Here is a 21,235-nt window from a genome sequence, read left to right on the forward strand (position 1 = left end):
TGTAACAATGTTTGAAACATGATTAGGTCCATGCCCTGTTTGGAACACCTGAACTTCGCATAGGATTTCTGCGGGAATCATAAGTGAAATTGTTATTTTCCAAGTGCTGCCTCGTCGCTGCATTTTTGTGCTCCAGTCTTTTCCCACGTCACTTGCACAAATTGCATTGGCATCCACACTGCAGCTGCAGATTACTCCTACCCCCTGCTCATATTTTGGAAGAAAATGCATGTTTCTGATCAGCAGGCTAACTCTTAACTCTGGTTCACATGTACAGGTCAGTTGATGCCTTGTGGGAGCCGAAGGATAAACTGTACTACAGTCATGTCTATCGGCTGCGGTCGGCTGTCGATACGGTAATGAAGTCCACCCAGAAAAAAAATGAAAAAAAGCGAAAAAAAATCATGAGCATACTTCGTAATAATGTTACTCGGGCGTACTAAATTCGCTGTTGACGCTCCCGTTCTAATATTGAGTGTGTGCGTGTGTGCTACTACTAGTTTTCTCAACTTTGCATGCATGTATTATCAGAGTGTGATGCTTGAGAAATTTAGCGTGTGTACTGTAATAATAAAATTATTGTATTAATTACTATTCAGAGGGCTTCCTAAAAGAACATTTCGCATTTGCCTTATGTCGGCTAGGGCCTGTTGGAAGGGCTAAGTGGCCATTGCATTTGCACTGGCATGGGCTTGATTGAAATTTCAGTTGGCCCGTGTTCTGTTTTCTGTGGAAAACTCCAGTCAACCCTCGATACATTTCATCATTTTCCCCCAGAGCCCAAAAGCATTGTCACTGTGAAGGCAATGCCGTCACATACGCCATCATTTTCCCCAGTCCTGACGTGCTAGGGCAATTGCGAAAATGACTAGAAGCAGACTTACAACGCTTGGTGTTTGCTTACGATTCTTCATAACATGCTCGAACAAAAGTCTCCCATTCATGCATACACGTGTAACACGTGTAATTCTGCATTACTGAAAATCAGCAAAGAAAATGCCTCGTCGCATAAATCTCTCCAGCTTGTGCTATAATCTTATTCGGAAACTATTCCACACTCCTGCTACATCCTTGTATATGTTATTTTATCATGATGGGTGTCCTCATGAGATTTTTCTTTTTTTTTGGATAAACAGGTGGCCCTGTTCATTTCCCAACTAAGCGGATTGCCACTGGGAGAGGCAGTTGGTCGTGCGCCAAAGCCTGCTTATCTTCTGCTTCCTTCAGCAAGACAAGATATCGGTCTGTCACTCTGCATTGAGAAACCAAATGCAAGATGTAAAACCACAACGGATGAAACTTCATACTGACATCGAGTGATGCGTATGCTACAAGGAATTGAAAAGACAGCAGGATGATTAGTAAAGTTAAAGCGAAATCTTGTCCAAAGTTCCAAACTTCATACTGACCTTTGCATGGGTTGAATGCAATTTAGCCTGCCCCTGATTTGCTCCAAAGACCAAGTCAACCATTAATTCTTTTTGTTACCTGGTAATTTACAGAATATAATATAAAACTAAACCATTATCTGTACAACCCTTAAGAGTGAAGAGAAATCAGTTCTTTTCCTCTTTTTTTTTTAAAAAAAGAGAGAAAATGGCTTGTTCAGTTTCGAGCCCAAGACAACCCTGAAACTGCATCTGCTCTCGTTGGATGCAATCTGATTCTGAGGTGGTGTCAGATGATCTGAAATAAAGTCTTCGAGTGGCCTTTGCCAAGGCTTGATTGGCGTCCGATTTCTAGCCCGACAGTTCACCTAGGGAGTACTCAGATAGTAGATTTGTAGACAGGAGAGGTCATAAGAATAAGAACTCAAATGGTAATGCGGGGATGCAAGGGTTAGACAGTTTCGGGCCACCAATGAGGTGTAACACCCTACGTCCTATGTTCCGGTGGATTGTATTGCTGGTGTGAGATGAAATATCCCCTGGGTGTCCTTGGCCGCTTTATATAGACCAACGACTTATGGTTACAAGTAGGATAGGATCTAATCCTATTCGGTTGTTACAAGGAAATCAATCTAAGTCGGACTACAACATGTGTCTCGCAATATCCGGGTGAGATTGGTTTGCCCGACCTCCAAACTTGTACACCAAGCGGCTCCATGCCTTTCCCTGCATGCCAAAGTCGGGTGAGGCCTACCTGTCAGGCCGGCCAACATCTTGGTTGGTGGGAACTCCTGGGTACCCATGTCCCTCAATTGGTATACCTCAAAAACTCAAACAAATCCCTGTCTCAAGAAGAGTAATCTGACTTGTGTTGATGAGATAGAGGAGCCAAAATGGATAAGATAGAAGGCCAAGGTTGCATCTGTTTCCTCTTCCACTTGGTGAACTTGAACGATAATTCTGTATGCGATTTTTATGCGTTTTTGTGTGATCCACTCGTTGCTAACAGAAAGATGATGCTAACAGAAAGATGATGCATGCACCCTCGCTGTAGCGAATATGACCCCATTAGGTCATAGTTTGTGGTTTTGGTGATTGAGTGACAACATAGTTATTGGAACTAATGCTTTATCTAGCATGTACCTTGTAGCTTTTCTAGATCCCAAGAATGCAAACCAAATCACGGCAAGGTCCAAATAACAGTATTTGAGTATCCAAGTCATGGTATTCGAGTATCCAAGCTATGGTATTTAAGTGACCAAGCCATGGTATCTAGAATTATTCTATGGTATTGAAGCACCCAAATGATAGAGAAAATCTAGAGATTCCTAATAATTCTAAACTATCTAAATGATGGTATCTTTGGCACTTGCTTTGGACGAGTTAGAAGGAAAAATGCACCATTAGATGTTCCGATGGCCCACCGGAGCAAGCGTCAAACTAACCGTCGAAGCAATTGGTACAACGGGAAAAATATGGAAAAATCTCGAGTGCACCAAATGATCCGATGGGGCTCATTTTACAAGTGTCAAAGCAAATTCGCTGAGGAGGTAGAGGAAACCTTATAGCACCGGATGTAACGATGCCCTATGTAGTTGCCCATCGGACGAAGCTTATTTACTTTGAAATCACGCAGAGAGGTTTTGGTCAGAAAACCATCAGCACTGGATGATCCGATGGGGGCATCGGATAAAGCGTCGGATGAATTCCTGAGGAACTTGGGCGTGGGGAGCCAACGGCTAGTTGCACCGGATGTTCCGATGCCTACCAAAATACTACCATCGGATGTCCATTTGAGCTTACTCTTTTTCACTAGCCGTTTGAAGCAACGGCTCTTTGAGCCTTTGGGACTATTTATACCCCCACCACTTGCCCATTTGAAGTTGCTGGAGTATCCAGGGATGCATTGAAGACCAAGACTCATCAAGAACACATCCATGCCACCAAAAGTGCTTAAATGATCCATCAAAAGCTTAGCACAAGCTTAGGAGAGTGATTAGTGCTAGGATAGGCCTAGAGAGGAGTAAGTGCATGGTGTGCAGGGCCGTCTCGGCAAAAAACAGACCCTTACGAAACTCTAAAGTGAGGCCTACTAAGCTAGTGAAATGGAACAAGAAAAATTGTAATACATGGTGTGATTTGTACAGCATAATAACAATATACATACTTTTCCGTGTACATTAAAATGAAATTTCAAATGATAGACTTATAATAAATCTTCTTCAGCATGCCATCCTCAAAGTGCTATCATGGTTGTGCCTACAGGCTGTAACTGAGCACATCTCAACATCCTCCACTATCCAGGGCACAACATTTGGACCGAAGATTAATAACAGACCTATAATGGACTACATATTTGAAAGTTGGGGGTCCCTAAAAATCTGTTCAGCCGCACCTGTCGCACGCCCATAAGGACGGTTCTGAAAGTGTGCCTACCTTATAATCAGGTTCTAGAGTGAACCACACTGTACAAGAGGTGTGCCGACGCCTTAGGGCTTTTGTGGCTCACCAGCATGTCTTCGATCCTCCGGCTTGGTATGGAGCGGCGTCGATGACCATGTGCAGGGGACATGGAGACCCCCTTACTTCATGGAGACGGCATCAAGGTGACCAAGGGACTTCACATGAGCCTTAGTGGTCGAGTATTTGTGGCAAGTCAAGGATCACCTTGGGACAGACTTGGTGATCGGGAAGCAATACTCTTGTGTGAGTGCTTCAACAATGTGGACTAGTGGTGGCTTAGTGCCTACCGATACCATAGGATAAATTATTGTGTTAATAGTTTGCTTTCTCTTATCCCCTCCTTTACATTTCCACATTTCATACTTGCAACTTGTGTTCCTTTATTTTCGTGAAGTAGTATCTTGATAGGATTGGCTATAGGTTGCAAAACTTATTTTGGGATGAGGGTTTCACATTAGATCAACCTTAGATTGCACAACTAGATAGAAATGATCTAGTTTACTTTCATGCAAAGTACTGGAAGCCATAGGTTTAAGTTTTAACTTGCCTAATTCACTCCTCTCCCTTTTAGGCTATGAGCACCAATTCCATTCACTCGCGCACACTTGCAATAATTCAACAGTAATAATGTAGAGTCTCTTACTCTCTTACTGCAATAATTCAAACTCTCCAGAGGTGACATATCCTGATTATACTTATGCAATAAAATTTTATAGAGAGGTTAGGAAGAAGATTAGGGATACAAGTGGAACAAATATATACGAGGTTGCTGATTTCAGCGAATGCCAATGCATGCATATATGCACAACTCTAGGCTAACAAAAGAGACTCTGCAAAACAAATACAAAAGAAACTAAAGAAGAAGAAAAAAACATCGCTAGTTAACTTCACATTAGACCTCCAGTGACTTGGGTATAATATCTATACCTTATTAAACTTGGGTATAATATCTGTACCTTACTAAAGAGCGGTTGTTTCTTTCCGATCGTCGTTTTTTCAACCGTCATGATTATTTTGCGTCGTTTTTTTCAACCGTCATGATTATTTTGCAAAAAAATTCTTCAACTGTTTAGGAATCAACCCGCGGTCCAAATGCTGAATAGATGGGGGGCTCGGGTGGAAAAAGGAAGGAAGGGAGGGGGTTAAACCGAAACAAACCGTAATCGCTTCCCCCTCCCTCCGAGCCGCGCCCCGCGCCGGATTTGGATCCGGCGGGAGCAGGGTGGCGGCGGCGGAGAGCAGGGAGGGGTGGCGGGAGCTGGGCGGTGGGGAGTGAGGACGAGCGGCGGAGCGGACGGCCAGCGGCCCCCTCCCTCCACCCTCCGAGCCGCGCCCCGCGCCAGATCTAGATCAGGAAAAAGGAGGCGTCGTGTTCGGGCGGTGGGTCGACTTCTCGCCGGCGCGCTTGCACCGCCCCGCATTGGCAATGGTACGGGGAAAGCGGCGAGCCTCAGCTCCGGCGACGGCGGACCCGTGCCCCGGCAGCACCGCTCTCCTACCTCCAGGACCGCCACCTCGCGGCACCTCCGCGCGGCGGGGCCGAGGTGGCGGCCGCACGGGCGCCGCGGCGGATGCGGTGGTGGTGCGCTACTCGGCCATCGCGCTGCGCCTCAGCTGCGAAATCTACGACGGCCTCCTCCGCGACGCGACCTCCATCTCTGAGTGCTTCCATGCCTGTAAGCTCGCTCTCCCACCTCCTCCACGCAAGTTGATGGGATTAGGGATCCTCGATCGAAATGCTACTTCCTCTACTTCCTCTTCTGGGGTGGCGTTCCCCCAATCTGTTTGCAGATGTGGGCGTCCTGGCCGTGGCCGGCGGGCGGGGATGGGAATGGCCTTCTTGACAGTTCTAGTTCGCCTGCCATCGATTGGATTCCATTTGATTTTGACACTGTAATAGGGGCTTTCCACTGGGCATGTGGTCAGGTGCGCATCAGTCCCAACTCGCAATTAGATCAGCTGAGCACGAGTGCAGAGGGCTCTCGATCTGTGCGCGAGTGTCTTGTCGCCCAGACCTAGCTGCTCAATGCCATCGCGTAGCGCTGTCATGAAACGAATTATAGAGCTGTTGTGCTAGCAAGCCGTAAACATTCTGGACTTCCATTTCTTCAGTCATCGATAATAGCATGCTTTGTTCAGTTTGCAGGTAATGCATATATGACAAGTTGACGAAGGGGGATACAAAATGCCTGACGTGCGATGTTCTTTTGGGCCCTGCTCCATTGGAGAAGCTTAGGTATTGTTTGTTTCTTCTCTCCAGTTTTGGTTCGAAGTCTGCATTTTTGCTTGACCAGGTGGATTGTAGCTAGTTACTTTCTTTCTGTTCCTGCTCTCTTCCTTCTTTTTCAGTGAACCCATAGTAAATCCTAATATTTCACTAAAATAAATTGCGAGCTCCTTTGGACCTTCAGAAGCATGATGCATCTAAGTTCCTGTGTGTAAAGTAGATAACTATTGCTTGTGATGTAATATGAAGCATGATACACTTCTATCGATATCTGGTTGCCATCCCTTTGCAACAATAGACAATGCTCTACCAGTCCCTTTCTGCTATATTATCAACTAGATGATTGACATGTAGCCCTCAACTTAGAATTCCCTTAATGCAATTTTTTTTTTGGTAAAAGCGCAATCTAAGATGTTGCTTTGAATAATTGATAGACCTGATCATAGCCTGCAACACATTAGGTTAGTGATATTTCATGCTACAAGAACAAGAAGAGGAAGGAAAAGGTTTCCACTGAATCAACCATTTCTTTAGTGGTGGATGTCATTATAGGAGGAAGAACTACACCACTGCAACAGAAGATAGAGGTTGAGGTGATCAATGAAGCTGATGAGGCTTCGACAGCTAAGGAATCAGTTTACGAGTCTTCTATCTTGGTAACTTTCTACGATTTCTCCATAATTTTCATAGGTTGGGTTGGCTTTTATAGTCCTTAAATTGCATTCTTTTTTCAGAATCTTGCTCCTGTTCGAAGAGATGCTTTGTCACGAATCAGGTGTCGAGACTTTTACTCAGCATGCCATCTTTCTGCGGAGACTGGAGCCTTGATTGTGTGGCAACCACCTCCCAGAGGAGATGGTTGCCCTTGCCCATGATCAGTTAGCCCCCAGGCAGGATTCATAGACCTCTGGTACTGAGTACCAGCGACAAGCACCAGCTGTACAAATGACCAATACCTCAGTTATGGCGGGCAGCTCATTCCATGCTAGGATGATTGTCTAGGATGATGATAACCTGAGTGGAGATATTCTCGCATTGTTCAATGAGGTAAACACGTTTCTTCCACGAGTTTGATTGAAGGTAATGACTATTATTGGTTATAATTTTCTAACATGTATTCCTGAGTACTACAAGAATCATGGGGAGATATGATGCTCACATAAGCCAATTAAAGGCAAAGAACTCCAAATTAATAGAGTGAGCTTCCTCAAAAGATTCTTTAACAGAATTTTGCCCGTATGAACAACAATGTGTAATCGTGTATACTTGTTACTTGATCACACCTGTAGGCAATTGGAAAATGAAAGAGCAGCTGCCCTTAAGAGGACAAGAACGCTTGAAGAGAGGCGCCAACAAGAATTGGAAAATGAAAGAGCCACTGCTGTTGAGAGGACAAGAATGCTTGAAGAGAGGCACCAATAAGAATTGCAAAAAGAAAGAACAGCTGCTGCTGAGAGGACTAGAATCCTTGAAGAGAGGCTCCAAAGGGAGTCCAAAATAGCCATGAGTGCTAGAAACTGAAGGCGATCCTTGAAAGCACAGAATGCCAGACTTTATGAGTTCTTGCCGGGTGCGGCATTTATGCTTAAATTGCACGATCAGATGGCTGGGACGTCTCATTCTTTGGGTAATGGTGAAAATATCAAGCAAACAATATGGCTGATAGGAGTACTGCTGAAATGTGAATGTGATATGTTTTCGCTCTTGGATGTTAGAATTGATGGGTGGTAACTAGTAGCTACTAAAAAACTTCTTAAACTTAGGAAATGTTAAATGCTGGATATAGTTGTTATGGGGAAACAAAAGGGAAAAAAAGGATACGGCAGTATTTGTGTTGGTATAAAATGTTATTAGTTTGAAAAATATAATTGATTTTTTACTGTAGCAATGTGCGGATATTTTGCTAGTAAATTAAGAAAAAGGACCCGGATAACTCGAGTAAAAGTTTATGAAAGTACCGAGCAGCTTGGCAAGTTGCCCAAGCATGATACACCGGAGAAAACGAACCAGATCTCTTTCAGAAAAGTGAAGTGCAGGATCGCCTGCAAATCTTTACCGGGAGATGCAACCTGTCGGTGCCTGACAACAGGCTAGAAATGATGATCCGCGTGCCTCACCTTGCGATTAACGCTAGGAACATGACATGTTAATGATCTCTCTCGACAGAGGGGAAAGCACATACGTGTTAAATCATTTTTCCAAACAAAAGAGAAAATATGTTCTTTTATCTTTCTAAATAAACTAAGGCCCATAAAAAAACATTTCTCAACTGCGAACTAGATATCAACTGTGATCGTAAATGAATTTAGTTTGCAGTTGAGAAATGATCCTAAATTAACTTAGTTTGCAGTTGACAAATGTTTCAATCCATCAACTTACTTTCTAGTTTCTACATCCTCCAAGGAGGTCGTTCGACGGGGCAGGGAAGTGACCAGCAATATCGACGCAAGGAATGGAGATCATCTCAGGTCGCTTTCCGCCGCTACAGTAGAGAGAGGAAATGAGGGAGGATGTTCTAGCCTAGATTGTGTGGCGGGCACGTGTTAAGTGATGCGGCCCAATAGAAAGTACAGTAATTTTTAAAATTAGCCCAAACTCTGGCACAATCGGGTTTCGTTTACCTTGGCCAGCCCAAATCCTCTTCACCGTTCAGTTCACCACCTCCGCCGCGCCCTCCCATCGATCGCTCCGCCGAGATCGGCCGAACCCGATCGCCGCCGCCTCCGTCCTAGTAACAGCGGCTACCTCACTTCCCGCTACAGATGGTGTCCAGAGCTCGGCCTAGCTCCAGCCTCTGGCCCTGTTTGGAGTCGCTTTTCTGGAACTCGCTTATCTGACAAGCAAGCTTATCTGATAAGCCTGCTGCCTGGATAAGCTGCTGTCTGAATAAGCAGGGTGTTTGGCAATCCTGATTATTTTGGGTCGATTGTCTGTCCAGGTTGGTAAATTGACCTGAATGCCCCTACCCCAGAGATCAGCACCTTCCAATCAAGTTTCATACAGTAACAATTGGGACTAACAACACTGCGCACAAGTATATTTGTGTTTACCAGATTTAGTTGTACCATTCAGTAACTTGTGTGATAAAGAGATCATCAACGTCACATGTTAAAGATCAAACCACATTTTCCTGCACTCCCAGCTAGGAGGCGCACGCACAGCAGCGGCCGTGTCGCAGGCAGCTCTGGCGTCCGGCGGCGGGGGCGGCGTCCGGCGGCGGGGCGGCACCCAGGCGGCAGGGGAGTTTGGCGGCAGGGGCGTCCGGCGGCGGGGCGGCGCCCAGGCGGCAGGACAGTCCGGCGCGCGGGGCCGGATCCCAGGCGGCGGAGCGGCGGAGGCGGCGCCCAGGCGGGGACGTCCGGCGGCAGGGCGGCACCCAGGCGGCAGGGGAGTCTGGCGGCGGGGGCGTCCGGCGGCGGGACAGTCCGGCGCGCGGGGCCGGATCCCAGGCGGCGGAGCGGCGGAGGCGGCGCCCAGGCGGGGACGTCCGGCGGCGGGGTCGGCGACCAGGCGGCCCGCGGCGGGGGCGTCCGGCGGCGGGGACGGCGGGGGCGGCGCCCAGGCGGCCCACGGCGGGGGCCTGGCAGGGGCGGCCGGCGGAGGTAGGGAGGCGGGCCGGGCGACCCGAGCGGCGGCGGCGGGATCTGGAGCGGCGGCGGTTGCGGGAGGAGCGGCGGCGGTCGCCTGGAGGCGTTGCGCGAGGGTACCGGGGGAAAATAAGCTCCACTTGCGGGAGAAGCGTCTCCAGACCCGCGTAGGAGATAAGCCCGGTCCTAGTTCAATTTCAGATTTTCCCCTAAGCGGCTTACGTGATAAGCGGGGAATAAGCGAGGCGTTTGGGTGGGCTTATCGCTTATTTTCACCAATAAGCGGGAAATAAGCGACTCCAAACAGGGCCTCTGCCAGCTTTCTCCTCCCCAAATCTACTTCCAAGGGTACGTACCAACTGCAGCAAAACTTGCTCTTTTGTATTTACTTTTTACTTTTTTAGACTGCTGAAAGAATGCACGCGCACCGACTTCGTTATGGATTCCTTGATAGCCTGTGTGATTCACTGATTCTAGAACAATCTCCTCTCCGCACGTCCATGGGTTTAGAACTTTAGATGTTCAAGCATAATTTAGCCATACGACGTTACGAAAAGTATGGGCATCTAAACTTAGGGTTCCGGAAATGATTTCTAATCGTGAAGTAGTTAAGCTGAATGGCTGCTAGCGTTGCGGGAGGTTGATGTCAATTTCAGATAGATTCCATTAACATTTTTTTCTTGACAGAAACGTGAAATTTCGTAATGCTTTTGTCAAAATCAGAAGTATCAGAAGGGGAACTGGCGAAGGGTTCATGATACCAATTTACCATGATCCTTTGGCACCGCATCTACACCGGTGTCGTTTCTAGCTCCCACCCAAAAGTAGCGCCTTGGTCATAGTTTCAACTGTTTCAATAAACGAGAATTTTCATTTCTCAATGTGAAAGCTAGACGTTGGGAAAAGAAATCATAAGGAGCTTTATGCTTCTATTACACAATGGTGCGGACTGGGAAGGTCCCCAGTACCAGAGTTTTCTCTACTATACTTGTTGACTGTGTTGTGTTAAATGTGTAAAATTTAAGGCATGATATCATACATTAACATTCCTTACTGTTTACATGACAAATAAACATGTAAACTCTGTCAGTAAACATCAAGTATGGCACAGTGTTTTCATTACAACATACAGTCTTCATAGCATTTCATATGCAACTAGAAATGATAAGGAGGTTCATAGACAGTAGTAGCATTTCATACAGTCTTGCATCATGATTTAGGCATGATCTTGTTCCCTTTATTGGAATTAAGTAGGCCGAATAGACTTCATATCCTATGGACAAACTCTCTGAAATGCCTCAAATATTTAAGGCTTCATCATGGAACAGAATGCCAAGCTTGTCCCTTATTGTCTGCAACTCATTCAATGCATCTCTAATCTGCATGCGCTCATTTGGATTATCCTTTGAACATGAAATTCCAATATGCAGAACTGATGTGATGCAAGTGATTATTGCATCTTCTACTGTCACTTGGTTTGAGGTTCCCCCTTGTCCATCCTCATACTTGGATAGTAACTGTCGGTCCACAATATAGATCACCCTTTCTGGAAGTGCCATCTGAACATATTTATGAAGGCTGAGTGCTTCTCCGAATTCACTGTCTGTCGGTCTTTTTCCAGTAAACATCTCCAGCAACAATATGCCGTAGCTGTAGACATCACCCAGGATTGAAACTTCATTGCCCAAGCCATACTCTGTTATCATCAAAATAATAATGTAAGAAAACACAGCAGAAATTTAAATATTTGTATTTTGAAAAATACTTATGTCTATGAATACAGAAAATTATATAATCGTATCCTTTTGATGCTTCAGTACATTTGAGTTGTTTTGACAAAAATATTCCTATCTGAAATTCTGAATTGAAACACATATAATGAAATAAACCTACCATGGAGTATGGACTGTACTAAAGTTGTGCAATAAATTGTACTGGGAAAATTATGTCAGCATAATTTGACTAAATATTTTTCTACTTTTCTCAACTAGTACCGATAAATTGTAGTGTCTCAAACATACCTGGAGCAGCATAGCCAATTGTTCCTCTCATTGTAGCCCAGCCACTTGATTTGTCTGATATGACACTATGGTCCTGATGCAGGACCCTTGCAAGCCCAAAGTCACCAACATGACCAACCATATCTGTATCAAGGATAATGTTGCTTGGCTTGAGATCACAGTGAATAATTGGTGATGGCCTGTGTTGGTGCAGATAATCAAGAGCAGAAGCCACATCAATGGCAATGCTGAGCCTTCTGATAATATTTAAAAGATTATCTTCACCATTTTCCTCAGGATGCTGGTGTAGCCATCGGTCTAAATTTCCATTCGGTAGAAACTCATATACTAGAGCCTTGAAGTCATTACCCTGAAAATCAATACTTGAGCAGACCGTCAAGACCTTCACAAGGTTCCGATGCCGGATGCTTCTCAGAGTCTCGCATTCTGCAACAAAGCTTTGTGCCGCCCCACGTTTTTGCATATTAAGCACTTTCACAGCAATAGTGACTTGTTGGTCGTGGATCATCATTCTTCCTTTGTACACCGAGCCAAAGCTTCCTTCTCCAATAAGGTTTCCAGAAGCAAAGCCATTTGTTGCATGGACTAGTTCAGCATAGCCTAACCTTATATGTAAATCATTGATGAGTGATTGGTCTGTGTTTGCTCGTCGTAATTTGCTCCTATTGTACCTGAAAGTAAATAGTGCTAAAAGGATGGTAAGCAATAGGACTGCACTAGTTATGGAGATTGTGATAACCTTCCAAAACCGAGTGTTGGCGGTGCGAGTGGAGCAGCGATGCAACTTCAACTCAGAGATACCCCCACATAGGCCTTGATTTCCCTCAATTTCAACTGCACTTGCATTGAGAAATATTCCGTCTTTGGGAACTTCACCCTCAAAGTAGTTGAATGAGAGGTTTAAACTAGCTAGGCCTTTCATGCCAACAAGAAACTGAGGAATATTTCCCGACAAGTTATTGTGTGAAAGATCAAGTACTTCAAGACCTTTCAGCCGTTCCAGTGATGCTGGGATTGTCCCTTGAAGGAAGTTTCCCTGCATCTTCAAATATTGCAGGCTTTGACAATCACCAATGGAGTCAGGAATCTGACCAGAAATCTGATTACCAGAAATGTCAATGTCTGCAAGATTTTTCAAGTTACCGATTTCTGGTGGTAGTGGACCACTAAACAAGTTGTTCTGGAAATACATGAAATTGGACAGGGAAGATATGAGGAAAACTTCCTTGGGTATTGGACCATCGAGCCTATTATTCCGAACATCGAACAGCTCTAAAGGACAGCTCCCAAGACTTGATGGTACAGGTCCACTGAGTGAATTTTGTTCAAGATAGAGTTTATTCAGAAATGTGAGATTACCAAGCGATGGTGGAACTTGTCCTGAGAGATTATTCATTCCAAGGTCTAAAAAACTCAACCTCTTGAGTCTACCAAGAGAGGCAGGAATACTACCCTCAAAAGAATTATCATAGATGAGAAAATATGATAAATTAATAAGATTTCCAATGCCTTCAGGAATATTTCCACTTATCATGTTCTGATCCATATTGAAAATTTGCATATTTGTAGAAAGGTTGGCAGCTGCATTTGGTAGCACGCCTTTAAATATGTTACTACTGAAATCTAAAGCCTTCAATTGACTGCAATTAGTTAAACTTAGCATGAAGTCCCAGCCATCATTGTCATTTGCCTGGACTTGATTCAGTCCGAGGGTCAGGACTGACAAACTTTTTAGGCGGTCACCAAGACAAGGAGGGACTGTTCCTGAAATCATATTCTCTTCTACTGCAATGCTTCTAAGCATTGAAGAGTTGCAAAGCCATGGTGGGATAACACCATGAAACTGGTTGTGTCCTACATTAATTATTTCAAGTGCTGGAAAGTTGATTCCCTTGTCAGTCAGTAATGTCCCTGTTAGCTGGTTGGACCGTACATTAAATATGCTTAGAGAGGACAGATTGAAAATGCAAGAAGGAATGGATCCTGTGAGCTGATTCTGGTCTAGATAAAAATCAGAAAGGGCGTGAAGGTTTCCAAGGGAGTAGGGAATGCTCCCTGTCAGATTGTTTATGGCAAGGACGAGACCAGATAGCATCCCAAGATTTCCTAATGATTCAGGAATAGCCCCTGTCAAGCTATTCGCTCCCAAACTCAGGTATATCAGTGAAGAGAGGTTTCCCAGCCAAGAAGGGATGGCACCATGAAGGTTATTTTCTTGCAGAATAAGGACTTTCAGAGAGGGCAGTGCTTGCAATGGCACAATCTCCCCTTGAAATCTGTTAGTGCCAAGATTAAGAGAAATTAATGAGGAGAGGTTCCCCAAAAAAGATGGAATTGTCCCCGTGAGGTGATTACCCCTCATTCGCAAATTCTCGATGTTCTGAAGGTTACCAAGAGAAAAAGGTATTAAACCTGTCAAGTTATTGTAGCTGATATCAAGACTTAATAGACTGGTGAGGTTGCCAATCTCTGAAGGAATGCTTCCTGTAAGGCTGTTCTTGTACAGATTAAGAACCTCGAGGCTTTGTAACGAGCCTAACAACGCAGGTATTGACCCGTCGAGCATATTGTACTGCATCTGGACTACGTGCAGATTTGACAGAACACCAATGGATGGAGGTATCCCTCCTGTGAGGTTGTTGAATGCCAGACTGATGGTCTCGAGTTGCTTGCATTCTGACAGTGATCCTGGTATGCCACCGTCAAGAGAATTGAAGCTCAGATTCACATACCTGAGTTCAAGGAGACGGCCAAGCTCCGGGGGTATGGTGCCGCCGAGGCGATTCATGGGGAGGTGGAGCTTTCTCAAGTACGTCAGGTTGCCTACAGAAGGGGAAATGGTGCCGAGGAGACCAAGGTTGCTGAGGTCTAGCGCCACAACACGGCCACGCCGGCGCCCACGCGCGCCGCACGTCACTCCATGCCATTGGCAGACAGGGAGTGACTGGTTGCCACCCCATGAGGCCAGCGCTAACAACGGGTCACTCGTTATGAGCGACTTGAAGGACATCAGTGCAAGGTTGTCATAGGGAGCACCAGCGCTTGCACCAGCCATGGGGGTTGGTTGATCGGCAGTCCCAGCGCTTACGAGCACAAGCAGCAGGAACAAGACAGAATACCCTGTTCCTGCCATTGCTATTGCTAGTAAGAAAATTGGGCGTCTGGGTGCAGGAAATGTTGCTCCTCCCTCAGTTAGCTTTATGTAGAAGTGACGCTTCTTGCTTACATGCATACACAAAAGGCAGGTTGGTCACCACTATTGGGGAGGTGACTGTATGCAAAGATTGATGTTCTCTTCTGTAAGTTGTAGTTTTTTTTTCTTTCTTTTTTTTTTTGCTTAAGTTCTGTTTGGATTTCAAGGTTAAAGTGGGTTAATTTTTAGTCACCCCCTAGCTAATAATAATTAGTCCATTAGTTCTCCAAATATAAGCTAATTTGTGTTAAAAGGAACTAACACCTACCAAAAAAGGTCCATTTCAGACACTTAGGAGAGGAAGGGAGGTGGGGAAGAAAAAGTAGGAGCAAAACAGATATTTCTGTCACTATTCTAGCTGACTTTTAGCACATGTATCCAAATAGGATATGAGTACTTTTCCGGTCAAACTTTAGTCCCATGGTTATCCTATTTGGGTCCCATCATTGGATAGGGTAGAGCAAAATCTCTGCCTAACTCAAATAAAATAGAAGTTTAATTCGCACTAAAGTTTGACCGGATAAACTTTAGGGCAAGGCTAATGTATACATCTTAAGATGGGACCTAAATAAATCAGCAATAGCTGACCACACATTTGCCATCCAACTGCATGGAGAGGAAAAACGGATGCACTGTCACGCCAACTAAAGTTGAACGCTCACTCTGTAGTCAAGTCCTCGGTCAGTCAATTTTAGTTGGACGCTCACTCTGTAGTCAAGTCCTCGGTCAGTCAATACACGAATCTTGAACTTTTGACCTTTGGATCGACAAAATGATGGAAACCGTGAGGTCGTACGAAGATAATATCTGGTGATACGAAGCTTCGTATCACCAAAGTGACAGAAGAGGATCAGCCAATTGCTTATGGAAAAGTCGCAAGGATGTTCGTGAGTCAATGCGGGGCTATGGTAAGGGACAACGTGCCCATCAACATTCAAAAATGGAAGGGTAAACAAGATGATCCATACGCGCTCCCACAGACACAGAAAAATATATTGTGGTTAGATGTCAAGAAACACTTCACACTTCCTGAAGACGTCGATGAAGATCTTGTGAAGGACTAGACTCTAAATACGATGGCAACCTAATTTCAGACCTTCAAGAAAAACCTGGATACCAACTTTATCAAGAAGGGCCAAGGTTAAAAGATCACTGGAACTCATTTCTGGAATGGAAAATGAGTGAAGATCATAAGAAGAGGGTGCGTACCAACACAGACAAAGCCAGTCACAAGAGCACCATTATCGTCTAGGTCAAGGTGGTTACAGAACTGCAATTTACAGGTGGAGAAAGATGGAACAAGACCTAATCGATCGATCGAAGAATTACCACTATCGTACAAGTGACTTTTAACTGGCCCGATCGAAGAAAGATGGAACAATTACCACTATCGTACCAATGACTTTTAACTGGCTCGATCGATCAAAGAATTGGTATTACGCTCATGGAGTCACCCTTAACACTGAGGATGACACACTTGTCTTCAATGAAACAATACGTGAGAGGGCCCTCCAAATTATCAAAAATATTGAAGATGCTAAAGCCGGAAAGTTGAAGACTGATAGAGAGAACGATGAGCTAACTTTGGCGCTCGGTAATCCCGAACACCTAGGACATTGCCGAGGCTTCGGCGTGGTTTCCGTGGAAGTATGCTTTCAAGCAGAACATCGACATGTACAGAAGTCGGAAGAGAAGAAAGGAATATCAAGAGGAGAGGTGGCAGCACATGCTTGAAGGGAAAGTAAATGAACAAGAAGTTCAATGGTGAGTGGCCCTAGCACTTAATGAGATGGCCCAATCTGGAGCACTGCCGGATCCTAATGTTGTTGTCAGCCCTTCTCAACGCTGAAGCAGCTGTGCTTCCATAGGCGTCCTCAATGAGGACATGCTAGGCTTACCCGTGGGGGTGCAAGATAACCAACGGTACCCTGTGGATGACATAACTCGGCGCACCTCATGTGAGCTGTACATACCATTTGACAACCTCACAATTAAGGTTTACATAACATTAATATATACAATTAGCTCAATTGATCCACGCCTCGGGAATTTAATAACTTCTTTATTTCTCCTATTTTTACAGGTGGTGTACGGAAGTGCTTTACCAATCTTGCCAGGACAGACAAGCCATGGCATGTCGATTCCACCTGACTACTCCACCCTTGGGATGGAGCAGATTTGTGACGGATATGAAGTCCTAGAGCTCGACCTCCCAGGAGGTGACAGGGAAAGGACACTAGGAGATGCACTTCACGATATCATTCTATGGTGGTGAGGAATACGAGAAATTGGATGCTTGTCCTGTGTGCAAAGTGCTGCGGTATAAGATCAAGCAAGAAGATCCTAGTGATCTCGAGGGGCAGCCTTCCAAGAAGATTTTTCCTGCGAAGGTGATGTGGTATTTTCCTATAATACCATGTTTGAAGCGTTTGTTCATAAACAAGATGAATGCTAAGTTTTTGTGATGGTACAAAGAAGAACATAAGTAAGATGACATGATGAGACACCCTGCTGATGGGTCCTAGTGGAGATCAGTTGATAGAGAATTCCTAGGCTTCAAAGGGATGCAAGGAACATAAGGTTTGGTTTAAGTACGGATGGTTTCAATCTTTTTGATGAGTTGAGTAGTGGTCAGTACTTAACCTGTGACCCTATGTATGTTCAACCTTCCTCCTTGGATGTGCATGAAGCGGAAGTTCATTATGATGCCGATGCTTATCCAAGGTTCAAAATAACCCAGCAACGACATTGATGTGTATTTAAGACCCTCCTTGGTTGAAGAACTTTTACTGCTCTGGAATGAAAAATGTGTACGTGTGTGGGATGAGGATAAACAAGAGAGATTCGACCTATGAGCATTGTTGTTCATAACCATCAATGATTGGCCTACGCTGAGTAACCTTTCAAGACAAGCAAACAAGGGATATCGAGCCTGCACCCACTGTTTAGACGAAACAGACAGCATATATTTGAAACACTGTAGGAAGGTCATGTATATGGTTCATCATCGATTTCTTCCTGCTAACCACCCCTTATGAAAGGAAGGGAAGCATTTCAAAGGGGCTGCAGATTGTCGTAAAAAACCTGCATACCGTAATGGAAAGCGTGTATTTGAGATGATAAAGGATGTAAGGGTAGTCTTTGGAAAGGGTTGAGGTAGCGAACCTATTTTGAACGAGGATAACAGATGTGCACCCATATGGAAGAAAAAGTCTACATTGTGGGAGCTACCTCATTGGGAAATCCTAGAGGTCTGCAACGTAATTGACGTGATGCACCTGACGAAGGATCTTTGCGTGAACGTGCTAAGCTTTGTGGGTTGTTATGGGAACTCAAAAGATACATTGGAAGCACGACAGGACCTGAAACGTATGAAGCAACGGGATGACCTACATCTGAAAAAGAGAGATAAATGACAGCACTACTTACGTCTTGCCAGTTACACTCTCAACAAGGAAGAGAATGATAGCATGTTTGATTACATGAATAGTATCAAGGTTCCGTCTAGGTACTCCTTGAATATAAAGGGAATAATAAATATGAAATAAAAGAAGTTCACAAATCTAAAGGCACATGACTGCCACATGTTGATGACAAAGTTCCTTCCGGTTGCGCTGAGGGGTGTTTTACTAGAGAATGTACGATTGACGCTCGTAAATCTTTGCATGTTTCTCAATGCGAATTCGCAAAAGGAAATCGATCCAACCAAGCTACTAAAGCTACAGAATGATGTGGTACAATATCTTGTCAGCTTTGAATTGGTATTTCCACCATCCTTCTTCAACATTATGATGCATCTCCTGGTTCACCTAGTCAATGATAGTACTATTTTAGGACTAGTATTCCTGCACAATATGTGGCCTTTCGAGAGGTTCATGTTAGTCCTAAAAAAATATGTTCTTAATCGTGCCCGTCTAGAAGGAAGCATCGCCAAGGGATATGGAACAGAGGAGATCACTGAGCTTTGCATTGATTTTTATTGACTCAATTAATTCGATTGGGGTTCCAGTATCACGCCATGAGGGTAGGCTATGGGGAATGGGCACCATTGGAAGGAAATCAAGTTTCAACATTGATAGTGATTTGTTTCATAAAGCACACTTCACGGTTCTGCAACAATCATCCTTGGTGGCTCCGTATATCAAGGAACAGAAGCAGATTCTATTTTCCTAATACCCGACAAAAACTGATGCCTAGATTATACATCATCACATGGATATTTTTCCATCTTGGTTGCGGCAACACCTATGGGTAACTCCTCGATTCACGAATGTCGGATTTTGAGGTCTAGTAGTCCACCGAGGGTTACCCAAGTGGTTGATTTATAGGCAGGGAGAATCGCGAGATCAACAACTCGAAGGTGATCGTGAGAACACGAAGGGTTTTAGACAGGTTTGGGCCTCCAGAGAATACCCCACGTCATGTGTTTTGTTGGATTGTATTGCTTTTGCGCTGGTGCAAATAGATTGTGTTGGCGCTAGAAATCAGCCGATCAGCTCTCTAGCGTCGGACACACGACCCGGGAGAATCTGCTTAACTCCTATTCGGGTGATCGCCCTGGTGCGGTTCGCGTGGCGTGCCAGCCAATCTGACCTGTTGATTGGCAAGAAAAAAAACATATCAGATCCCGGAGGTTGCGATCGGCTAAGGTTCCGATCTCGAGGAAGCTTATCAGCGAATCAGCTGATTTGCTGTATTAAAGAAATTGACTATAATACGGCCGATTACCAAGTAACGTCGGTGAAGAACACTGCTAGAGTAAACTAAACAACGCTACGGTAGCAACGCTAGGAACAGATCTTAATCAGCTATGCAAAAAGTGGTGGATTAAGCAACAAGATATAAGTAAGCCGAAAGTTCTAATTCCAAGCTGGATAACTGGTGATAAAACTAGAACAACAGGTAAAACCTAGAATTCTAGTAAATATCGATAACTGGTGAATAAATCTAAACGAAACAACAGCGATGCGCCCGAGGTTAAAGCTTAGATATTACTCGATAAACGGAACTTACAGGATCGGCCGGAGATCAAGCTGATGCAGCCCCGCCAACCCGCACGAACTCGTGAAAGTAAGAAAAGTGTTGGCGAAGTTGCCTGCTTGAAAGTAAAGTGCGAGGAAATAGTAAGTTGTTGTATTGATTTGATGATGATTACAGATCTACGAAAGCGGCTATTTATAGCCTGTTACAACCAATCTCTTAACCGACTAGGACTCTATCTCTAATTTTAAACGAAAACGAATATTTACAAGTATGACTCGTATCGGAGTTGGTTATCGCGCTCCCATGGGCTGATCTCCTTTTTATCTTCATAGTCCACTTTAGGCCCATATTGGCCCAAGTGTTCCAGCCTCCCAATCGGCCGATTTCCACTAACTCCATCCACCGAAATACTGCAGCATCAATCGGCCGATCCCCAACTGTAGCTCCAATCAGCCGATTCCCAATCGTGACCTCCGTGCCTCGCCGCATCAGCTAATTCTTTCCCTTCTTGACGCCGATTTCATACGTGTCAAAATCTGACGTCAACAGATTGGATTGGTTCAAGGTGTGCTCGAGAGGTGCCCCTGGCCACCTTATATAGGCTGACGACTGAGGGTTACAAGCCAGTTTGAATCTAATGTAGTCAGTTGTTACATGAAAATCTATCTAAGTTGGATTACAACTCGTATCCCGCGATATCCGGGCTGATTTGAATCACTCGACCTTCCTTGACGTGTACTCCAAGTATCTTCATGTCCTTAGCCCGCACGTTCTGGTCGGCCGGGTCCGGTTGTCAGGGTTGGCCAGTATACTGGTCAGTGGGACCCATAGGGTACCCATATCCCTCAAGCCCTCGAGCGATGTGTAGGCGAACATGAGCTTGACGACATCACGACGAAGCCTGTGAAGTAGTCGGTTGAAGTCGTGGTGGTGTCATAGTGATGAAGAGGCTGCACAGGGCTCAAAATGAAGAAATATTGGATCCCAAAAATAGGTCCTAGTGCTCGAGCATAAGGACAGGTGAAGCCACGGAGGCACGCTGAGCAGAAATAGGCGCCCAGCCCCCGAGCATAAGGGCTGGCAGAGTTGCGGTGGCACGCTGACCTGAAATAGGAGCACAACCCCCGATCGTGAGGGCTGGCGAAGCCACGGAGGCACATCGAGTTGCCTCCTGCCCCAAGCTAGAGAGTTCGGCCAGGCAATGGGATGCATGCCGAGTCGTTTATGGTGGGCAGCCATCGAGCCTGTGAGCCGGATGAGTCACATAAGCATGCCAAGTCACCTCCCACCCCGAGCTAAAAAGGTCGGCCGGGCGACGGGAGTCACGCCGAGTCATCTACAATGCCCAGCCCCCAAACTTGGGAGCCGGACAA

At 45.1% G+C, this 21,235-nt stretch overlaps 1 protein-coding gene, 1 long non-coding RNA gene and 1 pseudogene across 2 annotated transcripts; 2 read left to right on the forward strand and 1 right to left on the reverse strand.

Annotated features, from left to right (window-relative positions):
• Positions 1-271: 271 nt before the first annotated feature.
• LOC117845394 (uncharacterized) lies at positions 272-1,536 on the forward strand. Its single transcript, XR_004638060.1, has 2 exons — positions 272-356; positions 1,137-1,536. It is a non-coding gene; the product is annotated as an uncharacterized lncRNA (long non-coding RNA).
• Positions 1,537-5,277: 3,741 nt separating this feature from the next.
• Positions 5,278-7,599, forward strand: LOC117847592 (uncharacterized; annotated as a pseudogene).
• Positions 7,600-10,679: 3,080 nt separating this feature from the next.
• On the reverse strand, positions 10,680-14,902 carry LOC117848721 (receptor kinase-like protein Xa21). Its single transcript, XM_034730243.2, has 2 exons — positions 11,687-14,902; positions 10,680-11,361 (listed from the first exon to the last, which is right to left on the reverse strand). The coding sequence occupies exons 1-2, from the start codon at positions 14,817-14,819 to the stop codon at positions 10,964-10,966; spliced, it is 3,531 nt and encodes a 1,176-aa protein (XP_034586134.1). The 5' UTR covers positions 14,820-14,902; the 3' UTR covers positions 10,680-10,963.
• Between the last annotated feature and the right edge of the window lie 6,333 nt (positions 14,903-21,235).

This window comes from Setaria viridis, chromosome 1 (assembly GCF_005286985.2).
Source record: "Setaria viridis chromosome 1, Setaria_viridis_v4.0, whole genome shotgun sequence".
Classification (NCBI taxonomy): Eukaryota; Viridiplantae; Streptophyta; class Magnoliopsida; order Poales; family Poaceae; genus Setaria; species Setaria viridis.